Below are 16,621 nucleotides of genomic sequence, written 5' to 3'. Positions count from 1 at the left end.
TGGGCATCGCATGTCTAGAAAGATATGACTTCAATCTGGTGCATTTAGCCAAGTGGAACCGACCGAAGCTACCTTTAAATGGATCCTAACTAGTTAGACCAAGGTTTAGTACTAAGCTCCGTGGATAGGACTATTCGGAAAACCTCGAAAGGTTGATTACTTTTAATGATGTCCAAGTGACTCACCAAGCTTAGAAGTTTATCCGAAGAATGCATATTTGTTGAAACCAAAGCTAAACCTGAATCTAACACAAGTTAAATCAAACTCTGTAATTAAATCTAATTCATCTCACAAAATTATAGGATTCCCTGATTGATAATCTAGATCGGGTGAGATGAATAAGGATTAAATTAATTAATTTTTAAACTAAATTAAAATTAATTAAAATTAATTAAAATTAAATTTTGAATTTCAAATTAAAATTAATTTTTGAATTTCAAATCAAATTTCGAATTTCAAATTAAATTAAAATTAATTAAAATTAAAATTAAAATTAAAATAAATTAAATTAAAATTAAATTTTTTTAAAATCTATTTTAAAAATTAAACTTAATTTTTTTAAAATTAAAAATTCATTTTTAAACTTAATTTTTTTAACTTAAAAAATTATTTTAAAAATTAAACTTAATTTTTGTTAACCTAAAAATTTATTTTAACCTAAAAATTATTTTAACTTATTTATTTCTTTTTAAAAAAACCTTTAAAATAAATTCTTTTAAAAATTATTTTAAAAAATTCTTTAAAAACTATTTTAAAAATTCTTTAAAAACTATTTTAAAAATTCTTTAAAAACTTATTTTAAAAATTCTTTAGAAATTATTTTAAAAATTCTTTAAAAACTATTTTAAAAATTCTTTAAAAACTCTTTTAAAAATTCTTTAAAAACTCTTTTAAAAATTCTTTAAAAACTTATTTTAAAAATTCTTTAGAAATTATTTTAAAAATTCTTTAAAAACTCTTTTAAAAATTCTTTAAAAACTCTTTTAAAAATTTTTTAAAAACTATTTTAAAAATTCTTTAAAAACTATTTTAAAAATTCTTTAAAAACTATTTTAAAAATTCTTTAGAAATTATTTTAAAAATTCTTTAAAAACTATTTTAAAAATTCTTTAAAAACTCTTTTAAAAATTCTTTAAAAACTCTTTTAAAAATTCTTTAAAAACTTATTTTAAAAATTCTTTAAAAACTATTTTAAAAATTCTTTAAAAACTCTTTTAAAAATTCTTTAAAAACTATTTTAAAAATTCTTTAAAAAATTATTTTAAAAATTCTTTAAAAAATCTTTTAAAAATTCTTTAAAAACTCTTTTAAAAATTCTTTTAAAAAGTATTTTAAAATTCTTTAAAAAAAAAAATCATTTTAAAAATTATTTAAAAACTCTTTTAAAAAATTATTTTAAATATCTTTTAAAAATTATTTTAAAAACTCATTTAAAAAATATTTAAAAAATCCATTTAAAAAATTATTTAAAAACTCTTTTAAAAATTATTTTAAAAATAATTTAACATAAAAATTATTTTTACTTAAAAATTATTTTTTTAACTGAAAAAATATTTTTAAAATCATTTTAACTTCAAAATTATTTTAAAAAAAAATATTTTAAAAAGTTTTAAAAATCATTTTAAAAAAATATTTTAAAAATCATTTTAAAACTATTTTAAAAATTATGTATCATTTTGAAAAATTCTTCTTATTTTTTCACTATAATAAAATTCGGTTATCATAAAAAAAAATAGTAATAATAATAAATTATTTCTATAGATTATTTTCACTTTAAAAATTATTATTTTGACTTTAAACTCATTTTTAATCTTAAACATCATTTTAACCTTAAAATTATTTTTTAATTTAACTTAACTGAAAATTAAATCTTAAATTAATAGTTAATATTGAAATTACAATTAAAATTAAAAATTTTAACTTAAACTTAAAATTAAACTTAAACTTAAATTAACCGCTAATATTAATTTAAATCTAAATTTAAAACTGAATCAAACGTATGTTAATTGACATAAAACATATTATAAATTTCAAGTTCCTTTTAAATGCTATTTTAGAAATTTTTTTTTTTAAAAAAAAATAATAAATAAATAAAAATAATAATTATAATTATAACTAACACTTTCATTGACCAACTCAATCAAGTAATATGAAATTTAAATTATTTCACTAATTATTAAATTATTAAATCAAGTAAAAACTAATCAATAAATTATTGATAATGCTTAACTATTATTGATTTAATAAAGTTTATCTTATTAAACCTTAAACTGAAGCTTAAGCGCCTGAATCTAATCTTACTATTTTATTAAAAATCTCTCCCCTTTACTAACTAACTTTGGTGAAGCCTAAAATGAATTTACGTTACTGTCCTTTTTTCTATTCACACTAAAAATAATTCCAAGGTTTATTAGTAATTTTCTTTGGTTGTTTTATATAAAAAATATAGTTCTCTTTAGTCCCACATCTTAGAATTGACAACACTGTGATCAAAGAAGCTTCTATAAATATTTTAGGCTGACGATGTTAAAAAATATACTTTTCTTAGTTTCTTCTATTAAGATAAGTATAATATTAAATTAAAATAATTTTTTGCATAGGGAAATCCATTACAATAATTTATTGCTAGGATTCTCTAACGTGATACTAGAAAATCCAAACAATTTGGATTTTCAAAGACCCAAATAATTTATATATTATTATATTACACACGCAACGCGTGTGTACGATCACACTAGTATTAATTATTGATTAATCAAACTCAAATAAACAATTATATCCAGGATACAGAGATAAATATGTAAATAATATAAGTGTTACCAAATCCCCTAGAACACTTAGGTAGACAAATGTGTTAGGACTTGAAATTTAACACACTCAAACCTTAGCATTATATTAAGAGGGAGTAATAAATAAGGAGGATTAATAAATTAAAGGAGTATCAAATTCAGGGGGAGGTTTACTTTTTAATTATTTCCTTAAGTGTTATTTTTTAATCTTCTCTTTAAAATCTCTCTAGAAAATTCTACCTCAATTTAAAAAAATATCTACTTTGAATATTTTTAGCAAATATTTTCAAATTTTATGTCGGGTTCAGGGGGAGGAATTAATTAAAAATTTCCCTTTATATAAAATATTTTAAATTTTGTTTGAAAAATGTTTTCTTAAAAATTTCTTAAACCTACTTTTGAAAACTAACTCTTATAAAACTAAGTTGTTTTTAAGAATTGGATTTTACTTCTTATTGAAAATTGATTTTGAAAATTAGATTTAACTTAGTTTTGAAAATTGTGGAAATTAGATTTTTCAAAACCTAAGTTTACAAACTAAGCTTCTCAAAATCATTTTCCTTAATTTTGAAAATCAAAGTTTAAAAATCAATCTTCAAAATCAACTTGCTTAAAATTGTGAAAAAAATTTTTAAATCAACTCAAAATTGTTTGTTTTAAGTCACAAACTTTTTATCCTTTTTACTTAGTTTTTTAAAACGGAACTTTTCAAGTATTTTAAACCATGCTTTTGAAACTAGTACTTTTGAACTTTAAAAATTTGATTTTGGAAAAAGAATTTTACAAAATTATTTTGAAAACTCCTTTGAAAACTAAAAGTAAAGTTCAAAATCACTTTTCTTAATATTTGCAAACTAAAATTTGATTTGCAAAAACTTAGTGTTGAAAATTGTGGAAGTTAGATTTGTCAAAACTTAAGTTTACAAACTTAAATCATTTTCAAAACTTAAGTTTTAAATTGAATCGTTTACAAACTTAGTGTTGAAAAATAAATCAGTTTTGGAAAAATAAATTTTTCAAACTTAGTTTTGAAAACTTATGTTTGAAAAGCGTTTCAAAGTTGAAACTTGTTTTGAAAATTTAAAACTTGATCTTGAAATTTAGAACTTATGCACTTATGTTTGAAAATTAGACTATCTAAACTTAGCTATTTTTCTAAAAGCTAAAAGCTAATGCTTTAAACAAGCTTTCAAAAGTTTAAACTCCCCCAGATTTACTTGACATTATTTATTATTTTGTCTAAAGTCTATATTTAAACTTACTTGACAATAGTTCTTTTGATGAATGACAAAGGGGGAGGGTTAGGTGGTTAAGTTAGCTAAACCAATTGAAAATACAAACTAACCTAAAAACCCTTTAAAAGCTTGGTTTTTTCTGGCATATGTTTTCACTAACTTAACTAGGTTGTCATTCCATCAAAAAGGGAGAGATTGTTGGTGCGGTTAGCACTAACGATTTAACCCATGTTTTGATGAATGACAAATCAGGTTAAGTTAGTCTGCTGTTGTCTAACACTCTGATCGAGTGTACAGGAGAAGTCCAAACAGGTCGACGGGCTGACCGGATGTCTGGCACGAAGCCCAGCTAGGTCGACGGGCTGACCGGATAGCTGGCGAGAAGTCCAAGCGGGTCGACGGGCTGACCAGACGCTTGGCGAGAAGTCCGGCTAGGTCGACGGGCTGACCGGATAGCTGGCACGAAGTCCAGACGGGTCGACGGGCTGACCGGACTTCTGGCAGGTGAGTAAAGGTAAGTCACTGGAAGGGAGTGACTGTGAGGACGCGTTCCCGGGAAGGGAACATTAGGCGTCGATCCGGCTTAGATCCATTTCGGATATCTAAGTCGAGATCGTGACTAGATTCCGGTCTCGGAAAGACGGGATCTAAGTCATACTTTTTCATGTCAAACTCATGAACTGTGCTAACACTTTGTTTTGCAGGAAATTTATTATACTTGCCTCAGACTAACCTTGTCTTGTAGGAGAAGGACCTGTTCTGGAGAAAGGTGGTCCGGGCGCCCGGAGGGGATCCGGGCGCCCGGGAGGCAAGTTTTATCCCGATTGTGCGTCGCCACGTGGAGCTCACTGGTTGGACCTGCCACGTCTCACCAGGGCGCCTGGAAGGGATCCGGGGCGCCCTGAGCTTCATATAAAAGAAGGGGCAAGGGTAGAGCTTCTATATGAACTCAGAATCCAAGATCTGCTGCTCTGTGCTCTTGCGACGCCACGAAAAGCTCTCCGACTCAGTGCTGGTTTTGTTTTAATTCTATTGTCGATATTTTCTTTATCTGTCAATTCTTGTACTTAACTCTGTAATATTCGAATTGATAGTGATTGCCCAACGAAAGTACTCACGGAGTACGGGCCTTCGAGTAGGAGTCGTCACAGGCTCCGAACGAAGTAAAAAACACCGTGTTTAGCTTTTCTAAGTTTTTTATTATTCCGCTGCGCTTAACTCTTATTAACACTGTTTTTCGAATCGATATTCACCCCCCCTCTATCGACGTTTCACGATCCAACACTTAATTTTATCGGGAGACCAAAACCAATTCCTCCTCTCGGTCCCTATCGTAGCCTCTTATTTATAAAGTACTATACCCACCTTCTATACCCACCTAAAGGGGGTCGGTCAAGCTAGGTTGGGAATCAAGCTAGGGCCGGCCTAAGCATGGTTTAGGGTGGCCGGCCCTAGCTTGAACCCAAGCTAGAGGGGGCCGGCCATAATTAAATTAAAATGAATTTTAATTTTAATTTTTATTATGTGGAAGATATAATTTATTAAAGAGAATTAAAATTAAAATATCTCTTTTAAAAAAGGATCTACAGAAGATTAAAGAAAGAGATTAGATCTCTTTCCTTATTTGTAGATTGGTGAGATATTTTATTTTCTCTTTAAAAATTATTCACATGTTAAAAATTAAAATTATAGAAATTTCTTTTTATCAACCATGAAGAGATTTTTGAAGAGAAATTTTATTTTTAAAATTTCCGAAAACAAATTAGGAAGTTTTAATTTGTTGATTGAAACTTGTCTAATTTATTCCTCCATGATGTGGCCGGCCATTATAGTTTAATTGGGAAATTTTATTTTATTTTTCTCAATTAAATCATGTCAAGGAAATTAAGGAAATTTTATTGTAATTAAATTTCCTAATTTGCCAAGGCTAAGGAATATAAAAAAAGGGGTGGGGGTGCCTTCATGGAATACAACCTCTATTATTTCTCTCCCTCTTTTCCTTGGTATTGTGTTCGGCCAACCTCTTTTCTTCTCTTCCTCTTTGTGGTGGCCGAAACATCCTTATTGCTTGGAGCTCTTGTGGAGGTCAGATACTACTTGGAGAAGAAGAAGAAGAAGGAGAGAAAGCTTGCATCCCTTGGAGCTTGGTTGGTGATTTGTTCTTCATCCTTGGTGAAGCTTCCTTGTTGTGGCCGAACCTAGCTAGGAGGAGAAGAAGGTGGTTGGTGGTTTCTCATCTCGGAAGATCGTTGCCCACACAACGTCCGAGGTTAGAAGAGGAATACGGTAGAAGATCAAGAGGTCTTTCTAGAAGGTATAACTAGTAATTTTTCCTTTCCGCATCATACTAGTTATTTATGGAAATAATACCAAATACAAGAGGCTTACGATTCTAGTATTTCGAATATGTTTTTCGATGTTGTGTTCTTTTGTTTTATTTTTCCTTGTGATTTGATTGTTCTTTTCGGTTAACCTAAAGTTATTTTAGGAAATTAAATATTAACTTTCCATAAAAGGTTTTGTCTAGTCGGTGGTGGTTGCTCCCATATCCAAGAAGGTCATGTGCCTCGCCACGTCAGTACTGGGAACCAATTATGGAAATTAATATTTAATGGAATTAATAACTTAAGGTGATTTGGGTCGAACGTGTTAAATTCCGCAGGAGATCCAAGTCAAAACCTAAAAGAACAAATAAATTAAGTTTTGGATCAAACGTGTTAAGTTCCGCAGGCGATCCAAAATTTAATTTAAAAGAACATATGATAGCTAGGAAAAGGTTCAGACCTTTGTACAAAATTTTTGTACAGTGGAACCGCTAGGTTTTCCGAGTAGCAACCAACACAAACGTCATGCTTCCTACTTGTCCTGGATAATGATCGACATCAGGGAAGGGAAGAAGCGTGACTCCAGCTGCTCTCGAATGACGACATTGTGTGGCGGAACAGCGTCGCAAGTGCAAGGGGAAGAGATCAAAACGAGGTGGGCAAGGAAAATAAAAACTTAGGTTTAAATTATATGGACTTAGGTTTTATATTAAATCAACTCTTACTTTAATTGAGTATTTTAAACAGGTTTATCTCTTACCTCTTTATCCCATAAAATATAAAAAGATTCATTTAAAATCTAGAAAAATTTCAGTAATTTCTATAAATTCATATAAACTTATTTTTCTCTTATTTTCTCACCAATATAAATTTATTTTCCTAAATAAATTTAATTATGCCCAATTTTAATTATTTTAATCATTTTAATTCTTATATATATTTTTGATATATCACAACACTCACCTCAGGCGCCCCTTACAATCCAACCTCATATCATAGGGTCAGCTTATAGCCGATCGCTATATGGTTAGAGGGTGGTAGAAGTTTTTTTTCCTGAGTACACGCATCTGCCGGAAATTAATCCCTACCCTATTGTTACAAATCCCTACACCATACGCTGATTCTAGGTGTCCTATACGATCGATTCCACAATTATTTATAGTCATTCATAGAGAACATGAAATTTCTACCTTAATACCAAAAAGGTGGTTACGCTCACCTTAGACACCTCTCATAGTTCTTCCCTAGATTATGTGAAAGGATGTAAATCACGGGGTCAACTTATAGTCTATCGCCAAATTGGTTAGGGGGTGGGAGGAGTTTTTTTTTTCGAGGGCATACGTCCGTCGGGAATTGATCCCTTGTAATAAGTCTATCATCCTTTAGCTAATTGGACCTCCTGCGGAACAACATGAAATCTATACCTATTGTGGTAAAAGGCGATTACGCTCACCCCCAGCGCCTCCGCCAACCTATCCCAAGGTTAACACGGAGGAGGTAAATCACGGACGACTACTATCCTTTGGAATAGTGACTAGCACATAAGAACATGAAATATATACCTAGTTCGTATTGTAAGATGATTAGATAAGTGATAATTTGGGTGGCTAATGGCTTGAGGGGAGGTGAGTGAAGAAAGGATGTTGATAATCAAGTATCATTAAATGTTCATAATTACCTTCCATTACTTTTGTAAGGGCACAATTAATTGATGACAACAAGAAGGGGAATATCAATTGAAGTCAGGTCCACCAGTCATGAAGCATCACCACCTCGCCAATAATCGACAACATTGATCTGCTAAATAACTAACAAACACCACCAATCACAATTTTGAAGTACAATTAATCAGAGAACACCTGATCACGTAATTAATGAATGCATGCATGCAATCTAGATCACGAATCCAACGATGGAATGCACCACGTCCCACACGTACGGACGTACGGACAAGGGCGGTTATGATTGACTGGAGCCCTTTTTTATCTCGCCTCGTTGGCTTGCTTGAAGACGTCGGCCTGCGCCTGGGCGGCGCCGTAGGAGGTGATGGAGCCCACGAAGGCGGACTTGACCTGCGGCGTCGTGTAGGGGAACTTGCTGTTGACCATGGAGTTGAGGAAGGCGGCGGTGCCCTCGCGGAAGAGCTCGCCGTACCCGTCCGGCCTCGTGTTCGTCAGCGCCGCCGGGAGGCTGGGGTTGCTGCCGAAGAAGGCGGAGCAGCCGTGGCCGAAAATGTCCCCGATGTTGCCCAGCGACCCCAAAATGGCGGCTATGATCTCAGGGTGGGATCCCCAGTACCTGCAATCGGTAATTAACTAATCATCGACGCCGGCAACCTCGATTTCAGTCCATAGAACGTACATACAGTAAGCAATATTCAACTTACCTGCATGTACCAGTGAAGAAGGGAGGGATCTGCGGGTTGACTGCAGGGGTCGAAGGCGAGGGGTAGGCTGGAGAAGAGTGCTCGCCGCCGCCTCCTGTGGCGGGAGGCGAGTTATAGTAGCCGCCCCCGGGTGTGCTTGGTGTTCCCTTATCCGGTGTGGGAGTGCCGTAGCTTCCGCTTCCATGGTGATACGGCGTGGGAGTGGCGTGGGAGGCGCCGCCGGAGGGAGTCGAACAATCCGGCGCGCCGCCGTTGGAGTCTGCAAAGGAAGAAAATACGAGGTTTTACAGTAAGCCAAGAACCTGGAGGTCTCAAAGAGAACCTACGAGATGGAGAGGTCCCAGTTAAGGGAGGATAGAAGTTCTTCTGCTCCTGCTCCTGCTCCTGCTCCTGCAGACTTCGACTCATGCCCACATTTGGAGAGGCCAACACGAGCAGCAGAAAGCAAACCACGAAACACTTGCAGCATTCCATGCTTGACCAATTTGTTGCAGCGATGGAGAGGACTGGTGTGGTTGCAAGGGCATAAATACCCACAACAAGTGTTCAGATCCAGCGAAGATCATTGATGAGCATGGATTCAGTTCGGTAGTGAGTAGCTCGATAACATTAAATGAGTTCTTTGCGTCAGCTGCCCTGCATTCATCCGTTCCATTAGATTCCATGGCTTGACTGCTCATTGGATGCTTCAGACTCATCCTGAGTAATCCAACTGAGCAGGATACATTACATTTGGGAGCAGTACATGACATGGATTTAGGTGAGGCATTGATAGAAATCACATGGGAAATTTAAGAAATTACTTGTTTTTAAGGATTCAGATGCACAGCGAGTGCATTAATTCAGTCTGGAAATGTATCAAACAGATCAAAAGCAGAATGAGGAGGGCAGAGAAGGAAGCATTGATATCAGTAGTTGCCCTGTTTGGGGGGAAGGGGGCTGTGGTTTACAGCACTACTCTGTATGGAATGAGTTGGCTCTCAGAGTTTTCTTGTGCATGCAAGAGAATGATGATCTGTTTCTGCAGTACCTTCCATAATGCAAGAGTGACTGCTTGCTTTGCATCAGCTACTCAACTGCTTTGCCTCACATGATCAAAACGTCTTTCAATACGCCACCATTTATGAATTGCAGCAATGAAAATAAAAGTTGGGACAGTAGTTGTTGGGCCCTTGGCCTTGAGTTAGGGAGAGGGGTAAATAGCAATTCACAATTTGATTCTTATTTATCGTTCGTTGTACTCGTCTATAAAAAATTAGACATGCAGCAGAAATATACAAATATAATATAAACATATGCCCGACATTTTACATAGTTTGAAACTAACTCCACGGTTTAATACTAGCGATACTCCACTATGTCTTTTTCTTATTGGATAGCTTCCGGAGACGGGGAAATCTTTTACCGTTCCAGTTGAAATAAATAATACAAGTCAAATATACAAATACATTCAAAAGAACTCGAAACAAAAAAGTTTTACGAATAAAGTTATGGCTTTGTTCACTCTTGATCGCTTAGGTTTGCCTCTTGAGGTGCAGTAACATTCTCATCTTAAGCTCTCAAAAATTGATAGCAAAAATCTTCTCAAGACTCTTTCTTTATATTTTTTAAATCGGGATTAATTTTCACCCAGTTAATTATTCATCACCACCAGTCATTTGCTCCAATAAATTTGATTATTGTATGTAAAATGACTCTTACCAACTCTGATTTCATCATCAATGATTGTTATAGTTCATTAAGTGAGTGTAATACTAGAGTTCTAAACTCTCTGATCACTGCTACAGTATCAATAGTTGATTGATTGAACCTATGAGTCAACCAATACTAATTAATTGATGGTTACTGTATAAAATAGTATTTATAGAATAGTATAATATAATATAATACTGTGGTAATCGGCTGATGCTATTAATCAATCAATTAACAACTATCATAGAACATTGTTTGTAAAATTTGTTTATACTAAAGGACCCTCATAGTTCTGAAACTTCCACGCATGATTAGCATCGGTTAACCCCAACTTACTAGAGCCTTATCTTTGCCTAGTATTTGATTGAGTTCAACCTACTAGAACTTTGATCATATAACATTCGACCAACCTTGACTTAGTAGGACTTATCATCTCTTGTCTAACATATGATCAATTTATTTTCTAGCATTCAATCAACTTTGACGGGCTAAAATTTTCTCATTGCCTAACATTGATCAACTTTGACCTACAATAGCTTCATTATTACCTACCATCTAATCAATCTTAGTCTGCCAAGACTTCCTGTCTCGTGTCTAATATCTCGTCTTTTATGATATGTTTGGACTTTCTTGATTACCAAGTGTCTGATCAATCTTGACTCATTTAGATTTTACCCTTATTTAACTCCTTATTAGACTTCAAACTATCAAATTTCTAATCAACCATGATATATTTAGACTTTTTCATTATTAAATATCTATCAATTTTGACTTACTTAACTTTTTTTACTTTAGTTAACAAATATATTGATATCAAATATGCACTTAACCTTGATCTATTTAACATCTAACTCAGCCAACAAACATATCATTTAACTTAATAAAACTCAACACGAGTACATTCAAATTTATCAACCTTGACTAGAGGTCAATTTCATCAACAGTAGTTAATTTTGTAATTGGAGTAAATATTTCTTCACAATAAATTCCATACTGTTATGTGAGCCCTTTTTATTAAAAGGTGTACTCTGTACCCTCAATTTATCTTGTAGATCCATTTTGCATCCTACTATTGTATTTTCAAGAGGCAGGTCAACAATATCCCAAGTCCATTTTTTTTACAGTATCTACAATCCTTTCTCTCATAGATTACTACTAGAGATGGCAATGTAGTAAGAGCATGATAACAATGGCAAATTATAATATCGAGATTATCTATGTTTAATGAAGTTGTTTGAGTTTGTTAAGAAGATTCATTTTCCTCGACTTATCATTGGGTAGGATAGTTTGTCATATTATCTGACTGTTGAACCTTTTCTTCAAAGATAGGATTAGAAAAGAGTCTGACAATATTTGTAGGTGCGATGGAGTTCTTCAATATATGAATAAAGAAATGCTGATAAACATGGTGTTTTTTAGAAACATAACATGTCTTAAAATGTGAAGTCATTTGTTAATAGGATCACAACATTGATACCCTTTGTGTTCAATACTATATCCTTGGAAACAACATAAGTGGGAGCGAGGTTCAAATTTATTGTGCTCTTGCGAAGGAAGAAGAATAAAATCTAAACACCAAAATGGTTTAAAAATAGAGCAATTAGGTGAAGCGGCAGAGGGAATTCATATGTGATTGTTCTTCGATCACAAATGATGATGTTCTATTGATAGTGTAGGCAACAATCGACTTAGCTTCTCCTTAGAATTTATAAGGAACAAATGAAGTGACTAGTAGAGTTTTGATAGTGTCAATATATTTGTTTTATTTTTTGCTCTATCATTTGGTTGAGATGTATAGAGACAAGAATAATATGGCAAAGTTTCTTTTGAAGTACATGAAGTTATGTTTGTTTGTATTCAACAACATTGTTAGACCTAAGTACCATGATAGTTTTTAAAATTGTGTTTTAACGTTTATTGGAAATTGATCACCACAAATATTAGTGTATTTAATGGCACATTAAATAAAATTCAAGTGAGTTGTGAGAAGTCATTAGTAAAAGTAACAAAATATCTATATTCATTGACAATCGATGAAAATGAGAAGGATTAGATACCATCTCATCTAAATAAGTTGAATCAAAAAATCTAGAATAATAGAAGAGCATAAATTTGTATTCTATACTGGTACAATTTGATCAACAATAGTCTATCCCTAGTTGTTAGATGAGATCTAACCTCTTATGTTGATGCTTTACTATAGCAAAAGATGATTATGTTCACCCTATATATATCTCACAATCCATTCCCATGTTATGTAATAGAAGGTAAATTGCAGATCAACTTATAGCCGATCACTAAGTTGCTAGGGGGTGGAAAAAAATTTTCTTGAAAGCATGCCTCCGTTGAAAATTGATCTCTGTCGTTCTATTATAGCAAATCTATCATTCTTTAACTAACTGGGCATCCCATGAAAATAAAACATCAAAATCGGTATGCTTTAGTAGTGCTATTATAGATTGTCGTTTGTTCCTGTCTTGTTTTTGTTCAATTGTTTCTTCCTTGCTAGTCAGATCTATCAAATTATTGTTGAATAAATTTGACCCAAGTGTTAGACACAAGCCTCAACTGTGCTCAACAAACTTCCCTACCCAGCCTTCCAAGCTCAACTTCTTGACTTGGCCTTCCCAACTGAGTCTCCCTAGTCACTCAACCTCCCGAGTAGGCTGCCCAGACTTGGTCTTCCCGTCTTGGGCTCCCTGACTCAGCTTTCCTAACTCAACCTTCTTGACTCAGTCTCTCAAGTCAAGTCACTTGGCAACTCGGCCTCCCAACTCGATATCTCAGCATTCAACCGATCAACTTGCTTCCAACTCTACTGCTCGGCCTCCTTGACTTGTTAGCTTGGTAGTTCGTCCTACTAGCTCAGTAGCTTGACCTAGCTTGGTAGTTCATCCTAGTAGCTCGATCGGTAGCTTGGTAGTGTATCCTAGTAGCTCGGTAGCTCAGCCTCCTGACTAAGTCTTCTTGGCTCGACCTTTCCAATTATTCGACATTCCTAAGTTCAATAGTTTAAGCTCAGACCAAATAAATTTAAATTTTTTAAATTAAAAAATTTTCTATTATTCCAGAACCAACAGGTTCCATGATATCTCCCATAACATATCATCATATATAGTTTTCAAGCATTCAAAAAGCTATGTATAACTAATAGCTAGAGGATAAAGTTTGAACCATTTAAGATGATTTGATTGGGTTTCTGAAAGTATCATACTTGAGGAGGAAAAGGAAGGGGGAAAAACGAGGTGATCAAGGAGAAGCAGCAAATCTTCTCAGGGCTTTTGTGTTGGGATACAGTGTGGTCAATTTATCAAGAATCTCCAAAAGAATATGGCTGATCGAAAGCAATTGATGAAATAACATACTTTGATACTATGAAGAAACGTATTATATTGTAATATTAGAAAACAAAATGTAATATATTATGTATAAAGAAATATAATGTATTGGGAAATACTAGGTGTGCAACAACACAATTTGACACAATTTGACACAATTTCGAGGAGTTAGGGTTTTAGACAACTTTGACTAAAAGTTGTTAATGATTATAAATGACTTATAAAAATATGAAAAAATCAAAGTCGGAGGAACTCTAGGAGCGCAATAGGTTTCATTTGACAGGAATATAATGCAGGTCTTTAAATTCTACTTAACTAACTAAACGCTGTAGAACAGTTTAATTAGCTTCAACATTAATACATAAATTGTACAGTGTTGTTCATTCCTAGCCTCACACGATCTGTAGCTTTGGCCCTTTGGCCACCTACTAGCAAATTGTCCGTTATCAGTGCAATAATGCTAGCTAGCTTTTACAAACATTCGCTTGGTGTAACAGAAAACGAATTAGATGCAGATAGATTTTTGTCACTCTCATTCAAAACAAACCAACATCTCACATTCAATCAACGCGGTGTGTGCGTGAACATCAAAAATAAATTATAAAAAAAACAGCTTTATATATAGAAATTTTAAGAGGATAAACTTAATTTGCACACAGTACTATTAAGTCTGGTGATGATAAAATTTACTTATCATGTTTAATTTCAATTGCAACTATATTTATTATTATTTTTATAATGATTGAGATGACATACCATATTTATTATTATCATATATCATAATATTTTTAATATATGATTTTGACCAGGTTAATCTATAAAAAAACTCATTTCTGGGACATTTGAATGAAAACAAGAGAGGTATAAAAGAAGGATGCTCAATTATGAATGAGATTTTAGTCGGAGTTTTATGACATTATGATTAATTTTTAATATATCATAACTATTGAGGTTGTGAACATGTACAAGGGTAAAGACTTTCTCTTATGAGTGGGTTCGTAAGAGGTACAAATTTAAGATCTGGATTACATTGAATCAAGTTAACTCATGTGCGAACATAATCTATAGACATCGAATGTTAGCTCGGTCGGAATAAAATTTTTTCAAGAAAATAAACATGTGTAACAGAGGCATTAATAAGACCAATATGAAATTATCAGATGTTGATGGTGTATTTAAAATTGACTGACCATTGATGGTCGACGGTTGACTTTTTGAGACATTAATTGGTTTTTAATCGATCCATTTACTACTATGAATGGTGGAGCTCCTATATAAGGAGGTCATGACCATAAGTAGAGGAGTGTGCAAGAGCAGATATAATAGTGATTCTTCCACCTTCGTTCTCCTGATCTTCTCTCTATCATGTGCTCTGCTCGATAGATCTATTTGTGATAACATTCGGTTATTGCTTAATTCACTATGAACAACTAGTGCTTAGTTATTTATGTGATTTTCCCATTATATCTTGAGAAATAGACATCCAATCGTGACCTCAAAGCACAACCAGAAGAGATGAATATGTTTTAAGAAAACTACGTCAAACACATTTCCTGACTTACCGTCGCATTTTTCCTAACCAAGAGACCCATTCGGACTAAGCCAAGTTGGCACTAAGAAATTCTTTCGACTCAGTAGTCGAGCCAGGCAATGACTAGACAATGCAGCAGGTCACTGGTAATTTTCCAATAGTCTTACATAGATTCAGTTATGTTGAGATGACTACAAAAACTATTGAAATACAAGAGGCTCAACATGTGAAGGTCCACTCTGCCCTCATTGAAAATGTTCCAATCAATCATGGGAAAAGCCAGAGAATTTCACTAGGTTAAACTTCAAACAGTGGTAGCAGAAGATGTTGTTTTACCTAATCATGCTGAACTTGACTCAATTCTTGATAGAGAAACCTCCCAAACTGTTAGACATTGCATCAGTTGCAACGTCAGGAAGATGAAGGGGTGCCCATTCACCTTCATCATCCTCCATTGAAAGTCAACCATCAAAGCATCGGTTGGTAACCGATGTTTTGCTTGCTATATATGATGGCGTCCAAGATCAATCGTGGGCAAGTGAGAAGTGCATAAGGTGAGGGGATAAGAGAACGAGCAGAGAGCCAAAGCAGAACATCCTGGGATTTGGTTCGTGAACCTTGAAGCGATTTCCGGTTACTCGTGATCGTGCTTCCGACAGCAGCAGCGTCTTCGTCGACCAACGTCTTCTTCTACGATTTCTTCGGGAGATCACTGTGAATGATTATAGTTTGATTTCGTTTTTGTTTCATTCTCTTAAAGAAACCAACAATAGTATCAGAGCATTTTTGAAAGCATGTAAATCCCTACGCGACTGAGAAATCGTGATCGCTTATGGAGAAATCTTCCTCAGTCAACGTCTTATGATTAATAATCATGATTGACATTTATTAATTTAGCATATGCATGGTTATGATAATTTGCATGGAACAACCAAATCAAGTAATTTATTAGTTAAGTTAACAAGTTTAAGTTAACTTTTGAGTTTTAATTTGATTTAGTTTAGATCTAAGTTAATTGAATTTAAGGTTAGATTTAACTTAGATTTACTTTAGTTTAAGTTTAGATTTAATAATTAAAAGGTATTTGATTATAGCTTGGTTTGTAGGGTTTAAGTGTTACCTTAGACTTGTAACCCAAGTCTAGATTTTGTGGATTTGTTAAATTATTAATAATCTTTTCTAACTTATATATTTTATCTTTCAAAACATTACTTTGTTTCTCTTAATTTCTTATTAAATAATTTTGAGTTATTCTTATTTAGATTTGAATCAAATTTATTCATGGTATTATTAGCATGCATATCTAATTTTCTAGAGAAATCTATA

At 33.2% G+C, this 16,621-nt stretch overlaps 1 protein-coding gene across 1 annotated transcript; it reads right to left on the bottom strand.

The window, feature by feature from the left end:
* Positions 1–8,106: 8,106 nt before the first annotated feature.
* LOC122040230 (protodermal factor 1-like) lies at positions 8,107–9,255 on the bottom strand. The gene is made up of 3 exons (XM_042599566.1): positions 9,061–9,255; positions 8,735–8,993; positions 8,107–8,646 (listed from the first exon to the last, which is right to left on the bottom strand). Exons 1-3 carry the CDS (start codon positions 9,206–9,208, stop codon positions 8,331–8,333), a joined length of 723 nt encoding a protein of 240 aa, XP_042455500.1. The 5' UTR covers positions 9,209–9,255; the 3' UTR covers positions 8,107–8,330.
* Positions 9,256–16,621: the final 7,366 nt, after the last annotated feature.

This window comes from Zingiber officinale, chromosome 2A (assembly GCF_018446385.1).
Source record: "Zingiber officinale cultivar Zhangliang chromosome 2A, Zo_v1.1, whole genome shotgun sequence".
In the NCBI taxonomy this organism is placed as follows: Eukaryota; Viridiplantae; Streptophyta; class Magnoliopsida; order Zingiberales; family Zingiberaceae; genus Zingiber; species Zingiber officinale.
This window is presented reverse-complemented; position numbering and strand designations above follow the sequence as displayed.